At 39.1% G+C, this 17,030-nt stretch overlaps 2 protein-coding genes across 2 annotated transcripts in view; one reads left to right on the plus strand and one right to left on the minus strand.

Annotated features, from left to right (window-relative positions):
- Nucleotides 1–2,631: 2,631 nt before the first annotated feature.
- LOC124545624 (c-Myc-binding protein-like) lies at nt 2,632–3,039 on the plus strand. Its single transcript, XM_047124571.1, has one exon. It carries the CDS (start codon nt 2,632–2,634, stop codon nt 3,037–3,039), a length of 408 nt encoding a protein of 135 aa, XP_046980527.1.
- Nucleotides 3,040–6,806: 3,767 nt separating this feature from the next.
- LOC124544606 (uracil phosphoribosyltransferase homolog) overlaps nt 6,807–17,030 on the minus strand; it is a 39,338-nt gene continuing 29,114 nt past the window's right edge. The window contains exon 6 of the mRNA XM_047123199.1: nt 6,807–9,401. Within this exon, the coding sequence (XP_046979155.1) occupies nt 9,327–9,401 (75 nt within the window). The 3' untranslated portion in view covers nt 6,807–9,326. The remainder of the gene's footprint in view (nt 9,402–17,030) is intronic.

The raw sequence follows: 17,030 nt of genomic DNA on the forward strand, positions 1-17,030 counted from the left end.
GCTACCGCCAAAAAATTTACTGGACAAGTGACTTGTTGTAAGTAAGTAAAACTGGAAACATTCCTGGCATAGGTACACAATAATGCCCATTGGCCAAAAGTTTTGTCTTAGGCACCAGCAAAGACATCAACACTAAACTTAGGTAACTTACATTGGTTTAGCAAGACATAGAAGCACCCATCTCAGAATGACCTCACAGGGTATTTGCCAACAAATGCATCAACATACATTTTCTGTGCTGTGTTCTGAGAAGTGTACATTTCCACAGACAAATCACTCATATGGTCCACTTCCACAGGTTGGGGCATATCAGCAGTGGAACTGCTACAACAAACATCTTTAATGAATTACTTTTTGCTACGGTCGTACCACGTTGCAAGCCAATGGGGACACGTGCTGTGTGTGTGAGGAAGGAAACAATATTTACAGTGGGGCAACGGGTCTGCTGCTGACATTGTGTGTTGCAACTGGTATAGTTGTTTATAGAGAAACCGGACCACAGAGCAGCTGAAAGCCCTGATGGAGGTAGCGTCATATCCTGATCCCACACAATATGGGCTGCGTGGTGTAGTGTTCCGAGAATTTCTGCGTAAATTCTAGAACCACTCAGCCTTCTACCATCTCGAACACACGATATTTTAGATGTAAGCGTGGGATGGTAGAATCCTATCTACTGCGTGTCACATGTTTGTGTGTGCAGGTTTGAAATTCAGTCGCGAGAAGAATGTAGACGCGGCGGTCAAACGGCAACGACAAGTACTTGTCGAGTGATCTATGAAAGTTTTAGTGAAAGTGTACGGAAGAACCATGGAGCTTCTATGTTATTCTGTGCTAATTGTGGCAGTGACCATTGTTATAACAATGAGAAAAGTTTAGAAGGTACCCTTGAGAAAAACTTTTGTCTTAGCCTTGTTGAAGGGAAGATGTGTATCCTGACTCATGTTGAGAATGGACGGGGTGTTTAAGTCACCATTCTCTTATTGTAAATTAGTTTGTTTCTGATGTTTGGAGACACGAGAGACTTACTAAACAGTATGAATTTATGTGGAGTGTGGGATTTGTAAAATGTCTGCAGTTCAAATATACATCGTTAGTTGAAGCAAACGAAACTTTGTATGGCCTCTTATTTTTATAAGTAGAAAGAGTCTTGAGAGATTCCTGTACCTAGCAGCATACTTCAGAGAAGAAACAAACTAATTTACATATAAGAGAACGGTGGCCTAAACACCCTGTCCATTCTCAGCATGAGTCAGGATACATGTCTCCCCTTCAACTAGACTAAGACACAAGTTTTTCTCAAGAGTACCTTCTCAACTGTTCTTTTTTCACTAACAATAGTCACTGACACTATTAGCACAGAATAACATAGAAGCTCCATGGTTCTCTTGTATGTACTTTCACTGAAACTTCCATGGATCGCCCAACAGGTACTTGTCAGTGCCGTTAAACCACCACATCTACATACTGAATTTAAACCTGCACACACTAACATGTGATGTGCAGCACAGGTGGGAACTAGAACTACATGTCCTTGGCTCTCACCACCCACCAGGCCTTAATTTACATCAATTTCTTCTGTCTCACCATTTATTCAGTGCAACTAATCTTTGCTTCACTCCGTTTGGGTTTTCTACATCTTTCATTGTCTTACCCGTCTACTTTTCACCATCCCCCCCCCTACCCCCCCCTCCCACAGTGCACTTAGCTTTTCACCCTTATTAACTCACGTGCGATGTTTATGCAGTAATATCTGTCTGCACATTACCCTGTCTTCCACCTTTAAGTTCTCAGGTTTTCAAATCTTGTCCGATGCACTCCCCAACAATCAGTCTTTCCTTCTCATCCTGTATGGGAAGTCTCCCTTGAACCGTGGTTGTGGGTGACTTCCACAGAATCTACCCCTTTTCCTAGACCTCTCCAGTCCTTTTCCTTCACTCTTCTTGCTTCCCCTTCAACCCTTCTGCCTGAAGAAGAAGCCACTGGCTCCAAAAGCTTGCCAGTTACAACTGTCTTTTATGTTTGTGTTCTGTTGCTGCTTGGTGAGTAGGTTTTTTTTTATCAATCCAGCTAAATAATTTTGTCAATAATTAATTGTTTTCATTTTTTTTAATTATAACAATCGTGATCTGACCAGCCTTTGGATATTGACAAGTTACACTTAGTAATGATGTTACAGCAATTAGCATGTGTTAAGGTACCGATTATAGTGTAAGCACGGTAGGTTTTTTGGTTCTCTCTAAGGTTTTAATACCTCTGTATTAAATTATATGATTTTAAAAATTGTTAAGAGGTTTTTACATAAACTGAAATGCAACTTTTGTGTTTGTTTCCGTAGACATGGGGCTGGTTGTTAGTCAACCATCACCAGTAATCATTTAGTTTGTCATTACATTATAGTGTGATCAAGACCATTAAATTTATAATACAGATAGTTCTCTCTCCTCCACCTGACGTGTCAGGTCTTATAAATTTAAGCTGTTGTAAATTATTGGTACATTTTGCGTCTCTATTGTAAACTCTATAAAAAGTTTTCCTACATAATACCCCTTATTTCTGTACTACTACTAATAACCAAAATGCTGAAGTTAAAATAACTTGGTAATGTTTTTTCTTTGCACTTTTCTAGAAATAATGTCGGACTACAGGCCGATAGATGCAAAGCGTGAGGAATTCCGAAAGTATTTGGAGGGTGCTGGCGTGTTGGATGCGCTGACCAAGGTATTCATCTCATTGTATGAGGCCCCTGAGAAGCCAACGGACCCGCTAGAGTTTGTCCGTTGCAATATTGGTGATAATGTACCAGATATGGCAGAGTATGAAGCAGTACAAGCAGAGCTGGCACGTAACAGTGATGCAATCGAGAAATTACGGGCTGAGAATGAAGCTCTACGTGCACGTATTGCTGAGTTGGAGCCGGTGACAGAGGGTGGTGAAGAAGGAGCAGCACCAGAGGAAGGTGCTGAGCAAACAGAAGGAGGAGAGGAGCCACCTGCAGAGGGAGAGGAACCACCACCACCTGAGGAACAACCTGCGGAGTAGTGTCGTGTGTGGCCAAGCCAGCACCTTGACAAGGTGTCACTGCTTGGGAGGCGGTTCAACATGTCGGGTTTGTACCGCATATATGACTGCATACAAAGAAGTAATAAATGGTTGTTACAGAAAAATACCAGTTTATTTAATAAGCTTAAAACTATGATTCAGTACCAGAAAAAAGAAACGACATTATGGAGGAGCAGCAAGATTGCGTGAAACAGTACAAACACTACAAGTGATGATGTGAATAAACTGTCAAACTCTCAGAGCAATAAAATCAAATTATTATTTTTCTATTTTTTCTGTGTGGCAGGAGTCCTACTGCAACAGATCTTGTAATGCCACTTTCCCAATCTGTTCTCTCTTCTGGTTAGGTCATCCAACTGATTCTGTCATTAATATTCAAATTATACACAATTAATGCACTGTTGTCAAAGAAACTGTTAAGCAGGCCAACATCAGCATAGAGCAAATTCTAAGTCTTGTCATGGTGCCTGACAGTGATGAACAGCAAGGTCCACAGTGTTGACTACTGATGCTGCCCAACTGTCAATGTGGAAACATGTCACACAAATCAACAGGACAACAGGAACAGCTTTAGATTTACCTATACAGCATTATAACCCAGGGGAAGATACATTTACGTTTAAATTAGTTACCGAGTGTGTTTCAAATTAGTTTTTGTGGAACATGATCTAATGATGTGCAGTTGTGTATAGCTTTATCTTGGCATTGAACAGCCTGTAAAAATGGCACAGATCCATATATGTTATAAAATCATACTAGTTGGTCATGAATTGAATGATACTGTGGCTGTGATAATCTAGGATTCTCTCAAATATCTTTGTGTCAGGAGACTAATTGCGCAATAGTTTGCATGTGGTGTTGGGCCCCTAGCACAGAGGAATCAATGATTTATGGCACCATAGATAAGTAGTCTCTCCCCTGTGGTGGTGTCCATGAGATGTTAAGGGAATCAGTAGTCACAAGTTTTTCATTCATCCAGTGGGACACCAAAGTTTACAACACTGACTCTGCCATCGAGCAGTGACAACACTTGGTAGTCAGATGGTGAGCTGTACAAAATATGTCTTTGATCTCCATCTATCACACACAGTTTCAATTTTTCAAACCAAGAGTATTGCGTTCAGATGTTTGGCAATCAAAAAAATTTTTGAGGTAGATAAATCCAGGTATGGTATGCACTGGTAACACGGGTGAGTTGGACATTAAAGACTGCAATTTGTTCTAGTGAACTACTTACTTGATAAAGTTTTTACTTCTACAGTGCTCACATTTGCATGTTTTTCCTATGATTGAAGGTGCCAGTGGAAATAAGTACTAATGCTCAATTTAGTGAAAACTGGCTTGCTCACACAGTCTGTTATGATTTCAGCTGCACTACATGCTGGCAGAAAGTAGTTCTACGTGAAGTATAGGAAGTGCTTGTTACTGTATACATTGGTTTGCCTTGCCATATTTATGTTCTTACCTTCGAATGAAATCTTGCCACACCACAGTATCAATATGGCAGTGATGTCAAAATATTGTTATCGAGTAGGGAGATGGATGCTTGGCAAGGATGTCAATGGTGACAGTGGTCCACATCCTGATTATGCCCAAGGGAATATGTCTGATGTTCAAGATACTGCAAATATGACTTGATATTGTACTACCACCAGTCTAACCTCAAAAGTTTTAGACACAGACTTATTACATTTTGAGGAATTCTTTAATGTCAGAAAAATATAAATGCATGGTAATACACATCAATAAATGCCTGTGAAGTTGTTACAGTAACTGTTTTGATTTATGTTGCAACAATAGAAAACGCAGCTGAGTGCGACAAAAATCTATTTATTTTTTTGTTGTATGATGACAGGAGAAAATATGTCACAACTATTCTCAACAAATCTATACATTCTTACATAGATCACTATCCTGATTTTGTAATGGATGCACGTAGCCATAGGCTCAGGTCTTAAATCCATTCAGAAGTTTTTGCAGACTAGTTGTGAAGGTCGTCCGTTGTCCCTTTGAAGGTTCTGAGGAAACATTCAAATGCAACGTGATGTACTGTTCACTGCTGTCACATCCATGTGGAGATTCTATCTCTATTGGTGTAGCAATGCTCCACATCCGTCCTGGTCAGTTCTGATATGATTCAATATGTAGTAGTGTCGTCAGTTACATGAAAACTGCTGGTCACTCCCTGGGAATTTTAATTAATTGGTGGTGCTTCAAGTAAGTTTGCTGCTGCCATTGGTTGACCTATGCATCTTGCATGCTAGTATGACTACCTTGCAGGCTGTTGCTGTGCACCAAGATGATTTTTTTTCCTTATCTAAGTAGACAGGGTTCTGGTAAATTAAGGAGTGAAATGGCAATTATGGGTTGTTTTTTTACAGAGTTGTGAAGCTAATGCCTGCAATTATAACTGCTTCTGAATGACATCATGTGGTGCAAAGCAAGTGACTGAAGATGGTTCTGTGCCAACCTTTAATGTTCAGAGGCGATAACTGACTGGAGTACTCTACTGACCGAACTATCTAAATATGATACATGGCCCACCCTCACAGCCTTATTTCTGCCCAAACTTCATATCAACTGTGAATTTCTAAATCTGATCAGTCAGAAACAGTGCTTATGCCACCTATTTCATTACCTTCAGTGTCTTGCCTTTTGATTTCAGGAGACTGCAGTTTCCCATCAAAATGTATTTCGCAGGGATAAACACTCAAATTCACAGGATTTGATCTGAGACTAGAAAACACAGAAAGTTATATATATCATCTTTGTGTGTAAGATCACAGCGCAGCTAAATTGTTTTGGTGTCACCCTGCAAAATAAGGACCATTGTCAACAGAAGTGTTGTAAAAATGGAAAGTTATATTTACCTACACAAACTTATCATTTATCTATCACCATCACTATCAAAACATCTGATGACCTATGTAAGTAACTTCACGATACAGCTAAACTATTTTCGAAACACTTACACAAATTTGTCGCTATCTTCACTTGGTCGCAACTAATACTTCGGTCAACAGTAAAGTCATGGTGCTGTTAGCTGTGATATCCCAAAGGATAGGTTCAGCTACCTAGTTGGGAAGGATTTCTTTCTTTGTGCATATAGGCACTTTTTATATGAAAACTTCTGTAAGTATACATTTTGAATGTAAGGGAATAATGAATGGATATGAGCAGTCTTGGAGATGCCAATGAACGAGAAGGTAAAGCCCAATACTTGCATACAGTTTTCTACTCTCCAAAGCACCAAGGCAAGCAAATAAGCTTAACGTCTCTTAACACATACAGATGATCACCAACAATAGCATCATATGCTTTGACTATATGGGCCACTACCGAGATACCTGCAATTTAATCCAGGACACTGGTGTAAAATCTAGAGATGATTTTGAACTTGGATTTTCCACATACAAATTCCATAAGTCGCTGTTGATTCATGATACACCAGCTAGTATAACTTGAGCAGCTAATGCCCATACTTTGTGAAATGAATCCACCATAATTGGGTAATGGTATCAAGTTGTAGCTGTAGGTGAACGTGGTGATTGGGTGAATGTGTTACCAGAGTAATGGTTTGTGCATGTGTTTCTTTAAATTCTGTAGTGAAGTGTGAGTATTCAGCTAGTATTAATTATTCTTTAGTTCTTTTGAAGAGAGGAGGGGCACATAAGAGTACTTAAAATTATGAGAATAGTATTTTGGGAGGGAAGTGGGGATGTGAAAATAAATGGCATTACAACCAATTAACAAACATTGTATAACTTTATTACACAATACAGGTACAAACATTTAGTAACATGACAAGTATTTATGAAGTTTCAAATGTGTAAGAATAAAGAAAAATTTTAAATGTGTTTACTTTCGCATAAGTTTACCTTTACACCACTGTCTCAATAGACATACACATCTGAACTCTCAAAAGAAGTATGACTATCAAGTTATCACATATTCAAAGAGAATCACACCATCAGAACAGTTAAAGATCAGATACATAAGTGAAATTCATGTGCTGAAACAAGTAGTCACCTGCAACTCATGAAAATATCTCACAACACTATGACATAAATGCATTACAATGGAAGGCTCTGAATTTCAAACTGTGATTTTAACATTAATAATCAACTGCTTAAGGAACAATGGCTATCAAACATAATTTATCACATGTTGAACTAGAATTACATATAAGTACAATTAATAAAGTAAAGAAATTCTAGTCATCTGCAAATTAAGAGAATTCTAAAAAACTGTGTACATGTAACAATGGCGGTATCAGAATTTCAAGCAGCAAATTTAACATTAAGAATTAGCTCTTTCAGGAACAAAATTAACCAATAAATACTAAGTTAGAATTAAAACTCTGAATATGCCTGTACAATGATTTTTACACAAAAGAGGCAAAATAGGAAGTAAAATTTTTGGACACACGACTAGTATTTAAACTGAATCAAGAGATTCATATTTCCATAATCATCGCAGAGTTCTTATACCAAAAGACATTTCACTATAATTTAGCAGTCCACTAGTAAATTGCAGTTAACAACATCAGTACCCTGCAGTAATTACTACACATCCTGACACTGACAAAATCTGCCTGACTAGTTTTAATTTCTTCATGTAAAAGATCACCACAACTATGAATTTCTGTTTAATTCTTACTAAGTTACTAGAATACCATTAGCAACAGCAGGTACAAACTTAAGTTATCACAATTCAGTTTCAACTAATGCTTCTCATTATAAAATGTTTGTTATAAATATGATTATACAAACTGGTTCACCGGTATAAGGGACATATAGCCCTTTTGATCTCATCAGCCACCTAGTTTTAAGCAGAATTGTAATATATGAAATTCAATAAATACAGAAGTGATATAAATTAGTAACATACTAAAGGGCAATTGGAAAAAAAATCACTTGGCATTATATGCATGTTATTGGGAGCAAGCCCTAGCCTTGCTCTGAATTAGGAACATGCTCATTTAGCAGGGCAATATTTACTCTTTCATCACACAGATTATCATCACAGGTGAACATATTAAGTACCATATGGAATTCCTGAACCAAACAGACATTAAACACCAAACCTTTGGATTGATAGCCTGACACTTAAATGACAGATAAAAAGCCACAGTGTACATCAATAAAGATTATTAAAGACTTGGACAACTAGCCAAAAGGAATACCCATATTACATTCACAATAATAAGTATAAACATCAGCTGATAAAATCTAAAAATGCAATTATAAATTAACGTGTGTGTCTATTCTAAATGGAAGTGATAATGTACTAGTACACATGTAACACCTTTCTCTTGAGAAAACAAGGATGACAAAAAAAATTGAAACACTGCTTAACTTGCTGACTGCCACGAGGCTGCCGGCAGCAAAAGCAAAGCCACGCGCATGACGCTGTGGCCTGGTGGTGGAACATTCACAACTATGCATGCTGCAGCCGTTGTGTTGAAAACTCATAGTTTCATTCAATACTTGATTTTCTTGTTTCAAGTTTTGGTGAAACTATTCATCTGCTATTAAAGGTGTCTAGCAAAAAGCATCAACCACCAAATCCTTGGAACTAAATATTTCTCAGTACCCCCTTCATTGAACATTTGCATGTGTCTCCACTGGTGTGAATTCAGCTCAATTTTAAATGGAGGCTGGTAATGAAAAAAGCAACAAATATAAAAAAATAGAACCTTAGGTTTTTGCTTTTCACTGTATCTTGGTAGCTTCTCCTTCTACTGTTAATAAGCATGTGTACTAACTAAGAACAGTTTTAAGCCTATGTTTGCACATTAAAAAAATGTTTAACATAATAGTTAATTACCGTGTTATGTTAAGTATACAATCAATACTGGAAAAATGTGGTGCAGGGCACACACATCTAATAAGTACCATCAATTTGGAGAGAGAGGTCTAAAAATAGAAAATTAATGCTCTATGGAAATACTAAATAAAAAACGATTCATTATTCTTTGGAAACTTACACACTGTAAAAATATGTTGTGCTATTTTCATAGGAAACTAAAACAACTGACTCACCAGTAACCAACCTTACTAAATTTATAGGAAAAGCACTTTCTCGAGTAAATTGTATCGTTAAAGAACACAATACTATGAGGGGGGGAAATGGTTTCCCAATTTGAAAAATTCATTCAAGAATGCTTCACAGTATTCTCTCAGAAGACAATGTTTAAGATGACATGTATCGCCGAATTTTTGCTTTCATTACAGCACTTCTAATTTGAGGATATCTGTGATTTTTCAATCAGTGCCAAAGTATTTTTGACCAAAATGGTTTGGAGCCACAGCATGTATTTCCGATGTTAATATCTTCATCTGTAACACAATAGAAACAATGAATAAGTGCTGTTTTATGCAAAACAAAAGGTTCTAAATCCATGTACTATGATTTTTGTAAAACAATCAAATAAAAGCAAAGCACCAGCTCCATCATCACCATTCGGTAACCTTTCCAATAATCAAAAACACATTGCCAAAACGGAATGTACTTGGCAGAAGATAGTACCTTCCACTACAAAGAATATAAATTTTTCAGAACCACCAACTGATTGTCATCTGCTGCAATTCCAATTCAGTTATTGTGAATGATTTTTACTCTGTGGCAAAGATTTCGGGATTCAAAGCATTTAAAATTTGTGAACAGATAAGAATGTTCATACTATTCCAAGGATCCTTAAATACACTCCAGTTTTTGAATTTAAAAAATTAGAAAAAAAATCATTCTAACATCGTACTCCCTTTAGCTAACCATTCTTTTAGTATCAACTTCACTAATGCCTGTAACATTCACCTACAGTACAAAAGTAATGCAAGTTATCTATGTCTCACATAAGCATGTTATAAAATTCTGGATCTCAATAAAATGTAATCTAAGGACCAATTTATTTCAGGAATGGTATAATGAATTTTGCAAAACAGCCATTCTGCTTTTTTTCAAATTTTTTAATTTATTTTAAAGTGTAAGAACATCCCCACCCAAAACTCCATATTCCTACTCAGATCCTGCTACTGCGATAGTTATGACATCACAGTCTCCATACTGATTAATAGGGTCACTGTTCAAGCTGACAGGTTGTATTGTATTCTTCAGTATATCCTGCAGGAAAAAAGTGAAAATGCACGCCTTCATTTAAGGTTGGTGGAATTAGTTAATGAGAATGTAGTAGGTGCGGGAGTTGGGAAGTATGTGTTGTCGTGGTCAGATGGACTAGGCCTTTCATAGGATAAATCATGACAACAGGCTTACCTACTTTAAAAATAACTCAACCAGTTTAGAAATTTCTTCAATGTGTAGAGAAAGATACAATTCATCACTCTGGAATGCACAAACACCACAGAAAGTTGCTCAGAATTATCTACTCTTAAAAAATTGACAGTCTATTAAAAATACACAAGCTTGCAACTGAATTAGTCTTTCAACAGCATGGTGGTATGCATTACAGAGCACTGGTGTAGACGCAACGAGATATAGCATATACTGTTATCACCATATGAATGTGCAACTTGCTACAGGAGAACTACATTATAGGGTGGGGTGATCCTGTTTTTATATCAGAGGTGGCACACAGTTTAGAGCTAGAGAAGGTCTGATTACAATTAGTGTAGGTAAGCATTTTGAACTGGTAACAACTAAATTAACATCCATGAGGAATTAATCATTCTGTTTGTGTGTACCACTCACGTAGTGGTAATGTGGACTTTTCTTCACCAGCCCCAAAACGAACATAACAATTTGTTAACAAATGAACATTAGCACAGACTTTATGACGATGAAATTGATAATAACTTCATAAGCATTTTGAATACATTTTGTGTGGCACAAATGGCAAATTCTGCAACTAGGTGTGGAATTGTGAAGAACCCACTCATAAACCTGCAAGGGGAAGCACTACAATTGAAGTTGAAGATGGTTGAAATGAAAAGATGAAATATATTTTAACAAAAAATATGTTACAGGCTCTACAAAAATTTTACAGAAAACCTGTATACCACAAAAATTGTGGTGATGAGATGAGTCCATTGAACTACACATTTTGCATAGGATATCCCTCATTTCCTGGCACGATGAGAGGTAGTCAGAGCCCCTTGGAGGATGTGGTTGAGCATTCAATGCCAGGGTAATAACAGATGAGCGGAGTCATGCTGGTCAGTGGCTGGTTGACACACTAAGAAGATAAGAGATGAGGAAAAGGAAGTGAAGTTATGACTGGTTCCAGCTGATACCCTCTCCTCTCCTGTATAAGGACAGTCAAAACTCTCTCTCTCTCTCTCTCTCTCTCTCTCTCTCTCTCTCTCTCTCTCACACTCACACACACACACACACACACACACACACACACACACACAGTCATCTCCGTGTGCTAAGGCCCAACTGCAACTGTGTCTGAGGTGAGCAGGAATCTAGAGGTATGGAAAAGGTGTGGGGCAGGGGTGATGCTTGTTGGGGCATGTAGGGACATCGGTGGGGACAGGATGGAATTTCTAGGCGCATCAGTGGCTGTGCTTTCGGAAAGAAGAGTGGGCGGACGGGAGAGCTAGAGAGGGGGGAAAGGTCTATACAAGTGCTTTTTCTGAATTGTGCAGGTGGAAACTCTCCCTAAAACATATTATTCATTCCTGTAACCCCTGGCCTCAACCTTTCTTAGTTGCTGTCCTCCACTTTCCTCCCTTCCTACTCGCACCCCAGTAATACACATTGCTTCTACCTGCCAACCCTGGCGTATACAGTCCTTTCCTTTCTCCTTCTCTACTCCCCACCCCATTCACAGTACTACCACTTGATGCTGCACCTAGCAGCCCTATCTTGCCCCATCATGTCTCTGTATGCTTCCATAGGCAGAACTAGTATCTTCCCTATCCCTTCCCTGTTATCCCACCCCACACCTCTTCCATACCTCCACTACATATGCCAGCTATATTGCTGCTCACCACAGGCACAGGAGCAAAATCACAGTTTTATCTTAAGTGTAACTAAACAACAATAAAATCAATTTATATTATATGAGCTAAATTGCATCAGACCACTGCCAAATGCTTATTTGATTACTAATTGTCTCATAGACAACTGTCTCACTGTGGGATTGTGCAGCTAGCTCAGAATCTGGGGCATTTTCTTGCGTGAGTCAAATTTTTTCCTCACCTAGCTTGCTGTTTATATTATATTACTGCTGTTCCCTTGGACATATGATACAGCATATCACTGTATTAAGCAATGATTAAGAAATATGTACACGCTTGCAATTGTAAACCAACAATGGAACTGTACAAGACAATTTATTTGGGGTTGGCACACTTTACAGGTCAGCTCAGTCGAAAGTTAAGCTGTAATTTTCTAAATCTTATTGTTCAGTGTATAATTTATATGTGGCTGATGACAAAAATATAATTAAGTTTCAGAAAGGTAGTACACATGTGAAAACTGGACCCCAGTAATTGTGTTAGCATTGGCAAGCCCAGACCAAAGACAGCCCTAACCTATCTGTTGCCACCACCTGATGCTGGAGTTAGACTGGCCACCTGTTTAGCCATAGTATTAAAAATTTTAATGCAATATTAATTTTGTTTTAGGGTTCAAATAAAGACAAATTTTTATAGAATTTGCTTTTATCATCCTACAAACAACACTATAGTCACTTACTTTTTAAAATAACCAAAATATTTACAGAACATCTACTTTATGAGCTTTCATATCTTGGAGAAATTTGCTATCTTCAATATATCATGTACAGTACTAATCAAAAATAAACTGGTCAGTCTACTTTGTAACAACAATGAGCTGAGATAATTTTAAATCCAGAAAAATATCTTACACTGTAAGCTACTGTGACTGATGATGATAGGTAAACTCTAATGTGAGCAGGGCCCCAATCTGACATGGCAAAACTTAATGCTGAAATTTTTCACGCCAGTAGTAGTGCACTGTCAAAATTTTAGCTGCTAAGGTGCACTATAAGTATTTTTAAAGAACTGTTAAAGTTGGTAATTTTTGCCTCACAATGAATCACTTATAAACAGCAGTTTGTAAAGCCTTTCCTCTTTCCTGCCTAGCATGTAAATTGGCAGATGCAGCCATTACTAGAGGACATAGTGCTGTATAGCGCAAAGTCCAAAGTGCACACATGTGAATTTTAAGCAGTTAAACCACACCAAAAATGTCTCCATCTTTTATATCAACATCTTAATTATTGTAAACCTAATTGTTACATGAGTGATTAGCAGAGGATAAAAAAATCAAGGACGATTATGATGTTACATTATGCACAACTTCTATCAGTCAGGACTTTAATTTGTTGACATCAAATCTTCTATAACAATTCCAGAAGCATAGTTCTTGTGATAACTTTTGGATAATGTGTACTTTCTTAACAATGAAACACTTTGTTTATTCCCTGTAGTTGTAGAAAAATGTCAAGAGTGTATTTGATGACAAAACAAACATTTTCCTTACACCAGACAGACCTGATAAAAGAAAAATTTAAACATTCAGGCATTTTACAATAATTACTACTTTATTTAAACAGAACTGGAACAAAGTAAGATATGGTCAGGCCGATATTCTATACATTGTGCGTGCTGCGTATCACACTTACTTGATCAAATTCGAAAAATATGTCAATACAAATGCATAAATGATTGAAGTTTAACAATACTTTTTCAGTAAGAAAACTGAAAGGACAATGAGCTATCAGAAACTACACAATCCGACAGTTTTTGTGGAAAAGTGCTTTACACTGTCAAAACATTTATTTGCCGAGAGACTAAATAAAATTATTTATGGAATCTTCCGTCGCTTCTTGATAGAACAATTCCATATTGAGGATTGAATAACACTTAGGCGGTTTTTTGTTCTTCTGACTTATTTGTATGAACTAGTTTTCGGCTTATTAGGCCATCTTCGGATAACTACTGGCTATTGTTTACAAGGAGCTTGGGGTCTTACGAACCAAACATTCTGGACTAAGATACAATGCACTTACATATGATCTTTAGTTGTGGTATTGTCTATGGAATTGTCAAACGGGTGTTTTGACTTCTTGTTCTGTAAAACTGTTCTTTAACATAATAAATCGCATTTTATGGTTTGCCAGTACCATGTATGAAAACAATTAGAATTATGTAGAATACACATTATTTCAAAATTACAATCTTTTGTATTTGTTGTGAACAGTTGCACTGGACACTAATTGTTGGTTGTACAACAGCAATGTTTTCTTTGGGGGTTACATTTTGTTATTAAAAAAATTGTGCATTAATAAATACCAAATATTACATTGTTACAGTTGAAAATGTGAACACATAAGGGACATTACATTATACTGGGGTGTGAATTTGTTTACTATTGGGACACTTAGTGGTTAGTAGCAGGTTTACTTTATTATGTAAAATTTAAGAGTGGTGATGTGCTCAGTTGCAACTGTTCATTTAGAACCAGCTGGGGATTTAGGGCTAAGCATTTGTTAGTTTCAAGTGCTTCTAGTAGGCTGAGTTTTCTGTCTTTGTTGGCTATATGTAGCACTTCTGTGTGTGTTAGATATTTGTTTCCTTCTTTGAGCACATGTTCAGCAAATGTGGAGTCTGTTTTATTTAATCTCCAGCTGCGTTCATGTTCGGTCAGTCTTGTTGATATGGCCCGGCCCGTTTGACCAATGTACAGTTTATTGCAGTCACTGCAGGTTATTTTGTAGACCCCACTGTTGCTCAGTTTATCTGTTTTGTCCTTGCTGTTGAATAGGAGATTAGCTGTAGTGCCTCTTACATAAAATCATGTTTTTAGTTTTGGGATATCAGTGTTTTGGCTAGTTTGTCTGATAGCTTACCTAGGTTGGTTGGTTTAAAGAGAGAGAAGGGACCAAACTACGAGGTCATCGGTCCCTTGTTCCTAATAAAACAATGCCACAAGGGTGAGAATAAAACGGACGAAACATATAACACAAAACGAAAAGAAAGGAAAAGCCACAAGAACAAAGGGAAGGCAACAAATACTAAAAGGAACAAAAGAGGACAAGAAAACAAGACAGAGGTGCTAGTAACAGAAGGGAGTAAAACATGAAAGCAGATTACAGTGGCTGGCCAACCACGAGAATAAAAAGGGAAAGCCAGCCACTCTGCAACACATTAAAACCTCCTCCCTAAAAGCACTAGGGTGGAGGACACAGAGGGACAAAGGAATGCGCTAAAACCTACATAGAAGTATAAACCCACTATCACGGATAAAGCGTAAAACCACAGCTGCTGTGGAGGCAGTCGCCCAACACCAAAGGCAGGGTGCTGGGAAAGTTAAAAGTCTGCCGCAGAGCGGCTAAAAGTGGGCAGTCCAACAAGAGGTAGACGACTGTCATTTGGGAGCCACAGCGACACAGGTGGGTCCTCGTGATGGAGTAGGTAACCATGCATTAGCCACGTTTTGCCAATGCGGAGCCAGCAGAGGACAACTTATTCCCTGTGAGAGGCCTGCATGGAAGACTTCCACACATTCATAGTCACCTTAAAGACACACAGTTTGCTGTGCGTGCTGTTATGCAATTCCGTCTCCCAAAGCCGGAAAACCCTGCGGTGTAAGAAAGAACGCAAGTCAGCTTCGGAAATGCCTATCTCCAGAAGCGGTTTCCGCGTCGTCTGTTTGGTCAGCCTGTCGGCAAGTTCATTGCCGGGGATTCCGATGTGTCCTGGGGTCCACACAAACACCATGGAACGGTGGGATTGTTCCAGGGCTTAGACGGACTCCTGAATGGACACTACCAGAGTGTAGCACTGGTCGATAGCTTGTAGGCTGCTCAACGAGTCTGCACACAGGAGAAATGACTTGCCTCAGCATGGGCGGATCTACTCACGAGCATGAGATATGGCCGCCAGCTCTGCAGTGAAAACACTGCAGCCAACTGCCAAAAAGTGCTGCTCAACATGTCCTCCATGAACATATGCAAAGCCTACGTGACCATCAGTCATTGAGCTGTCGGTGTAAACCACTTCAGAGCGCCAGAACACGTCAAGAATCGAGAGGAAGTGACAGCAGAGAGCGGCGGGGTTAACGGAGTCCTTAGGGCCATGCAAAAGGTACAGACGAAGCTGCGGTTGAGGCATACACCATGGAGGCGTATGTGAACGGACGACAAGTAGAGGTGGTAAAGGGAAGGACTCCAGTTTGGAGAGAAGGGATCGCACGTGAACCGCAATCATTAACCCCTCTGGGCCGTCGATGCAGGAGATGGACTGCCGCAGGCGGGAAAAGGAGACAGTAATTCGGATGCTCAGGGGAACTATGGATGTGTGCTGCGTAACTGGCGAACAGTTGCGCATGCCTGATCTGTAGTGGAGGGACACCAGCCTCCACCAGTACGCTGGTCAATGGACTCGTCCTAAAAGCTCTTGTCGCTAATCGAAGCCCACAGTGGGGCACAATGTCGAATAAATGCAATGTTGAAGGCGCTGCCGAACCATAAACCACACTCCTATAGCCAATTCAGGATTGGACGAGGGCTCTGTAGAGCTGCAGCAGCGTACAGCGATCTGCAGCCCAATTGATGTTGCTCAAGCAACGGAGGGCATTGAGGTGCTGCCAGCACTTCTGCTTAAGCTGACGAAGATGAGGGAGCGAAGTCAATCGAGCGTCAAAAACCAGTCCTAGAAATTGATATGTCTCCACTACAGTGAGTGGATCGTCATTAAGACAAAGTGTGGGTTCTGGATGAACGGTACGATGCTGAGAGAAGTGCATGACACATGACTTTGCGGCTTAAAACTAGAACCCGTGGGCTAGAGCCCATGACTGCACCTTGTGGATGGCTCCCTGGAGGCGCCGCTCAGCAACAACAATACTGGAGCAGCGGTACAAAATGCAGAAGTCGTCTGCATACAGAGAAGGTGAGACAGAGGGCCAGACAGCCGCTGCTAGACAGTTAGTGGCCACTAAAAATAGAGAGACACTCAATGCAGAGCCCTGCGGGA

The sequence above is a fragment of the Schistocerca americana genome, chromosome 8, assembly GCF_021461395.2.
Source record: "Schistocerca americana isolate TAMUIC-IGC-003095 chromosome 8, iqSchAmer2.1, whole genome shotgun sequence".
NCBI classification, from domain to species: domain Eukaryota; kingdom Metazoa; phylum Arthropoda; class Insecta; order Orthoptera; family Acrididae; genus Schistocerca; species Schistocerca americana.

Bases quoted from the DNA above. Each gene is read 5' to 3' on its own strand.
- LOC124545624 (XM_047124571.1), top strand. From the start codon at position 2,632: ATGTCGGACTACAGGCCGATAGATGCAAAGCGTGAGGAATTCCGAAAG.